The following is a 6000-nucleotide window of genomic DNA, read 5'->3' as shown; positions in this document are numbered from 1 at the left end:
GGGCCGGGCCGGGCCGGGCTGGACCGGGCCGGGCGGGCGGGATGGCGGCGCTGGGGGCGCTGGTGAAGAAGGTGTGGAGCGTCCGGCGGTTCCTGGTGCTGCTGTGCGCGCCGCTGGCGCTGCTGCCCGTGCTGCTCAGCCTGCCCGCCAAGGTACCGCGGCGGGGGCACCGCTGGGGGCTCCCGCGGGCCTCCCCACCGAGGGCACCGGCTGGAGGGCATGGACGGGGGGCACTGGCCGGGGACACCCATGGGCGTCCCCCACCGAGGGCACCGACTGGAGAGCACAGATTGGAGGGCATGGACGGGGGGCACTGGCCGGGGACTCCCATGGGCGTCCGCCACCGAGGGCACCGACTGGAGAGCACAGATTGGAGGGCATGGACGGGGGGCACTGGCCAGGGACTCCCATGGGGGTCCCAAGCTGAGGGCACCAACTGGAGGGCATGGATGGGGAGCATGGGCTGGGGTATGGACCAACCAACTGGGGTATGGACCTGGAGTAYGGACTGGAGGCATGGGCCGAGGGTACAGAGCCGGGTTATGGACTGGGGCCCCTGTGGCCCCATCCCACCTGCCTACGGCTCAGCTGCAGCCGAGTTGGGCYCTCACCAGGGTCGCTTTGCTGCCCTCGAGGGTTTCCCCGCGTGCTGCTGAGTGGTCACTGCTGAGCAGGTTGCAGTCCAGAGGGACCTGCTTGCTGTGCAGCTGTGGTGGCCAGGGGAGTCTCCTGGACTAGGACCCCTTGGCCTGGCGTGGAGGGGACTGCTGGAGCCCATGGTCTGCCAGAGCTCCACATCTAGGAACTGCCCTTCTGCAGCCCCCTTGGAGAGCGGTTGGAGGGGGTTATTTTAGTTTTTTAGGGGAAAGAAGAGGTAGATAACATAAAGTTTATGTTGCTTATGTAGACACTTGTGGAAGTTTAAAGAACTCAGGGCTCAGGACTGGCTCGAACGAAGTGGCACTAAGTAGTACTTTTTCCGTTCATACATGTAGGAAGCTTAGCTGCCATGTGGTAGGTTTTATYGAAGGAGGTCAGGTATCAATTGCTCCACTTCCCAGCTGGGGAAGCTGAGGYGCAGAGCAGGGGCATGGCCAAGGTCACCCAGCAAGCTCTCTGCAGACCTGGGGCAGAAAGCAAGTCCCAGGGGCTGTGCTCGCATGGTCTGGCAATGCTGCTGCCTCCGTGCTGCCCCTTCCCCAAAGAGCAAGAGATTGCGATAGACAGTGGTGCTGGGCAGGGAGAGATCAAGGCTGCAGAGATAGAGCCAGCATTGTGCTGGGATTCGTTCTAAAGCCGGCTGTGAAACATGGTGTAGCTGCTCTGCTCYGGAGCATCGCTCCCTTTCATGACAGAAGTAGTGGTCGGCGCCTTGCAGATGTGAGTGCTCGGCAGCGTGGGACCTCTGTTATTGCAGCTGGAGAGGCTTTGCAAGGGAAACGTTTGAGCTGTTCTGTAGACATGGAATTAACTGGTCTCCTGGTGAGATTTGGGATTTTGTATGTGTGTTAGGCAGCACATGAAGCAATTTGTCTGTGGCAAGACTTTGGGAAATGTAGGATTTTTGCAACTGTCCCATACACACGGCTTTCACGCACCAAGACCATCTGAGTGCTGGTGGAAGTCCATGTGGCAATAAAGTCACTGGGAAATATTTTTGCCAATGACTTCAGGATGGCCAGGATTTCACTCTTATAGTCTGACTCAGATCCATTTGAGAATGACTTTGTTTATAGAAATAAGTGATGTTCAGTGATATAAGTGATAAAGAAATAAGTGATGTTCAGTAGTTAGTGGTTATAGAATGATTCAGAGGCTGTAAGGGCACGAAGGTGACATTTGCTTCTACCTGTATAGTTCTTGTCTTCTTACTGTCGCCTTACTTTCAAGATAACATAGATCTCCCAAATATAAAACAAAACAAAACATTGCTTTATTTCATGACACAATATGTTAGAAGAGAAAATTTTTCTTAGGATTTAATCTCCCTTGTTTCCTATTCTGCATTATTTGGCTGAGTACTTAACAGGAATATATTAAATATTTGCTTGCCTCAAAGAGCAGAAAGCGAATTACTTAGCAGGTGCTTAATACCTTTGCAGATTCATAAATAGCTCATTGTATTAGTTTGTACATTCATTYAGTGTAGCTGAACAAGTGACTTCAATGATTTTTAATGGTATTCTGTTTGACTTTGGCACTTGTAAAATCCTGAGACCCGGTCAGAGGATGAGGAGAGGCTGTGTGCTCAGCACAAGCTTGTGGCTGAGCTGGGCTCGGAGCTACCCCAAAATGTCATCACGCAATGATGAATCACGAGAACACATCACACATCAGACTGGCGCTGTGCTGCTGGAAAGCCCTCGCTGTGGATACCCTTTTTTACTGGTCGAAGCATATACTGATACACACGGTATAAAGATTTGGGTGTTCAGGGAGGAGATTTCGCCTCATGTGCAGAAGAAAAAATGTCTGCTGATGTAACTGTACTGTTAGAAAACCCTAACTGTGGCTTTGTGATATGGTGGTAGCATGTTCCTTGTGTGCAAGCTCAGAGGACTTCAGAGACAGTCCAGTCTGCCCAACAGACTTTTCTTTAAGAAAAATCTGTGATGCAAAAGTGGAACTTCACAGCTTTCCACAGAAAGTAGAACTTTGCAACTGAGAGGGTCAAGGAGCAGCAGGGCAGCTGTGGGCCAGGAACGAGAGGCACCAGCAGAGCTACTGAAGGAAATTGCTGGCTGGCCTGCCTGCTTGCATTAGTGAGTTGTTCTTCATTTTCCATAAGCTCTAAATGCATTACAGCTAATAGCAATGAGACTGGCTGTTACCCGTACTGGTCGCTGTCAAAACACTGATGCTTTGATGATAGCATGACTGTTGTTAAACAGGGCCATGTTTGTGGGCTTAAAGCAAATCTGGGCTGCAGTTTCACCAAATTCTCCCAAAGTTTAGCATATGGGTGAACCTGCAGCTGTTAGTTACTGTCAGAAAATTGTATCTATTCATGTTCAGGGGGCAATGAATCATCTACAGTTTCAACACTAAATTCTCTCACTTGTGCAGCAAGAAAGGAAACTTGCTGTTGCATCAGCATGGGGTTAACTTCTGAAGCCCAGCGCTGTGCTTTACCCTGCTCTCTGTGGCTTGAGCTGCAGGGGGCTGTGAGGAAATGAAGGGAACAGATTACGCACTTAACAGCGATGTAAAAACACAAAGAGAGGGGAATAGGCGAAGCCTCAGCAGGTGGGGGAGTCTTGCGTGGTTGGTGTTTGGAAGTTATCCCAGCGCGTGATGGAAAATGTGTGCCCTCAGCTGCGCTGCTTGAGTCAAATGATTTAGCCAAACAGAGGCCTAGAGTCCAGCCTTGTGCTGTCCAGGGTTGCCGCATTGCAAGAGCTAGTTCAGATAGTCAGCAAGCTCCATCTCAAACTGAATTCCACCTACTGGCCCATGACTGTTGTTACTTGGAGGCTGGTCCAGAAAGGACACCTGCAGAGAGCAAGCTGGTGGCAGGAGCAGTTCCTTGGTGAGGCGGAGTCATCTTAGCAAGCTCTTTGCTACTAATTTCTCACACTCTTGGGAACGTCTGGGAAAATCTGCATTACCCCACAGGGTGTTAAACGGGTAGAATAAGAGAAGCAGCAAGGCCTAGCCCTTGCTAGCCTCAGGATGAGGTTTCCCTCAAGAGGGAATGTTTCTTAGAGGCATCTCTGCTGCACTTTCCTGCTCTGGAGATGCTGAAATCTGTTCCCACATCATATCAGCATTTACCTTCTCAGGAAAATTTCTCTTCTCCGGGAAAAGAGTCTTCATGTTTCAGTCGTCTGCTCTGATACCAACCCCTACAGGCTTTTCAGTCATCCTTGTCCCCACTGGGATGCTCAGCAATTTTCATCTCCCAAGGGATCAGAGCCATAAAGAGCCATCTGAGCTTTGGCTTCGAGGGCAGCATTTCACTTGGATTTAGAGACCAAGAAATCATGATCTAAAGTTGAGTCTGATAGAGAACAAGTGGGACGTGGCTTCTTGGAAAGGTGTGTACTTCTCAGTGAAACCCTGTGTGCTCAGGGTTTTCTAGTGAACCTGCACTTACATGACCTTTTCCTGGAGACAAAATCCTTTGAGAAAAATCATACATCAAGTCTGGCCTTGCTTATTGCTGCTGAACTTCAGCATCCATACCTGCAAGGTACTACTAAAATCCTCATTGGTTGTCACCCTGCAGTGGCTGTTCTCTAGGCACCCACGCAGGACTCCATCCATGTCCCTACACAGGTGGACAGAGTCATGGCAGACACTGGTGCTGATGTTTTAATGATGCCTCTTGTTTTTATTTGATGACCCTTTTAGGCTGCAGTTTTGGAGAAGGAGACTTGCATAAGTGGTTTTGTCTGCAATCTCCTTTCTCTTAAATAGAGAAATGAAATTTCTGCTTTGCAGGCAGGTTTGCTTTAGACCTCGGGGTGTGCTCCCCAAGCTGTGGCTGGAACAGAGTTGTATCTGTCATATAAAAGAGTACAGCGAAACATTCGGTGTGGTGCTGCTTCCCTGCGATCAGTTCTTTGCATAAGGATCTGTGTGTCACCTCCCACTCTGGTTGTTGCTGAAATGGTTGAATATTTGACCCATGAGAGGAAGTGCCTACTTGGGAGAGCTGTGAATGATTGCAAAGAGCTCTGGCAGGGCAGGAGGGGGTTGGAAGAACTGTTCTGCTGGAAGGGGCATGGGGGGCACTTTCAATGAGCTGTGCAAAGAGCTTGTTCCAACAGCTCCTAATGAACTCAATGTCTACAGCCTCTTGGCTTGGTAACAGCTGAGGCAGCCAAATCTGTTAAAAGGAGCTCTGAGCAGGCAAATAGGGCCCAATGACTTCAAAAAACAGACTTGTCTTCCTGAGTGGACATGGACCAATTTAAAATTAACTTGGAAGTGATGAGTCTTCCTCACTAGAACAAGGAGACTTAAGAATGAAGAAGAATGACATTGACTTTGCTTGCATTTGAAAGCAAAGACCATGGACCACTTCCATGCTATGTCATTATAGGGGCAATGGGTGATGCAAATGGGGGCCAGTAACGTGGCAGGTGAGGAGCACTGTGTCCCCAGCAAGGTACAGGGCAACCAACCACCAGGTGTGAGTGATGAACGCTGGGTGCCGCATAGTGTGCAAGAGCACAGGCGGGCGAAGAAGGAGCTGTTAGAACAGCCTGGCAGCTGGAATAAGCAATTTCAGCTTGGTTACATGTCATGCACAAAGTCCGTATCTGTTATGTACGTGCTTGGTGATTTAGAAACCAAACTCACAAAACTGAAAGCGGTTATCAGCCAAAGCAGTTGAGAGGGAGAACTTCAGCAAGGGGAGTGTTAGCTGGAAGCTGGGTGACTATGTTCTGCCGCGTGCACTGAGAGCTTCTGTTTGGAGAGATGGCTAACCTGGTGAAGTAACAAGTTGGTACAGAGGGGAAGTGAAAGCAAAAATACTTTGGGGAAAAGGGAAGTTGACAAGAATGAATATTAATTGGGAGCTGCGAACCATAGAAAACTGAAAAAGAGAGAGGAAAGGATTGAGGAAGAAATCCCTGGGCAGAGTGCTGAGGGTGATAAGCAATTTTTCAAGTGTTAGGCACAAAAGGAATCTGACCTGTGATATTCAGTTCCTAGATGGATAATGCAGAAAAAGCCATTTGCAGTAAGCATTTCTGTTCTGTGCTCCAGAAAGTGCTGGTAGTACAGTCCTATAATATGAATACAAAGTTGAATGATAATGAAATATTTTTATTGTGACAGGAACTAAAAGAAAATTAAAATACTTGCATCTAGCCCTGGATACTCTAAAATCTGCAGATCTAGACAACTTGCGTACAAGAATTTTTAAAGAACTGCCTGAGGAGCTCTGTGGATCAATGAACTGGGTGCATTTCCACCCACCTCAGGGTAGACGCTCGTAGCTGGGCATGGTGACTGTAGGCCCTGTCTATCTGGAGTCCCTCTTGGGGA

The 6000-nt window shown here is 49.2% G+C and overlaps 1 protein-coding gene across 1 annotated transcript in view; it reads left to right on the top strand.

The window, feature by feature from the left end:
- Positions 1-37: 37 nt before the first annotated feature.
- SLC13A3 (solute carrier family 13 member 3) overlaps positions 38-6000 on the top strand; it is a 30419-nt gene continuing 24456 nt past the window's right edge. The window contains exon 1 of the mRNA XM_026057811.1: positions 38-152. Within this exon, the coding sequence (XP_025913596.1) occupies positions 42-152 (111 nt within the window). The 5' untranslated portion in view covers positions 38-41. The remainder of the gene's footprint in view (positions 153-6000) is intronic.

This window comes from Apteryx rowi, unplaced genomic scaffold (assembly GCF_003343035.1).
Source record: "Apteryx rowi isolate R43461 unplaced genomic scaffold, aptRow1 scaffold_0, whole genome shotgun sequence".
In the NCBI taxonomy this organism is placed as follows: domain Eukaryota; kingdom Metazoa; phylum Chordata; class Aves; order Apterygiformes; family Apterygidae; genus Apteryx; species Apteryx rowi.
This window is presented reverse-complemented; position numbering and strand designations above follow the sequence as displayed.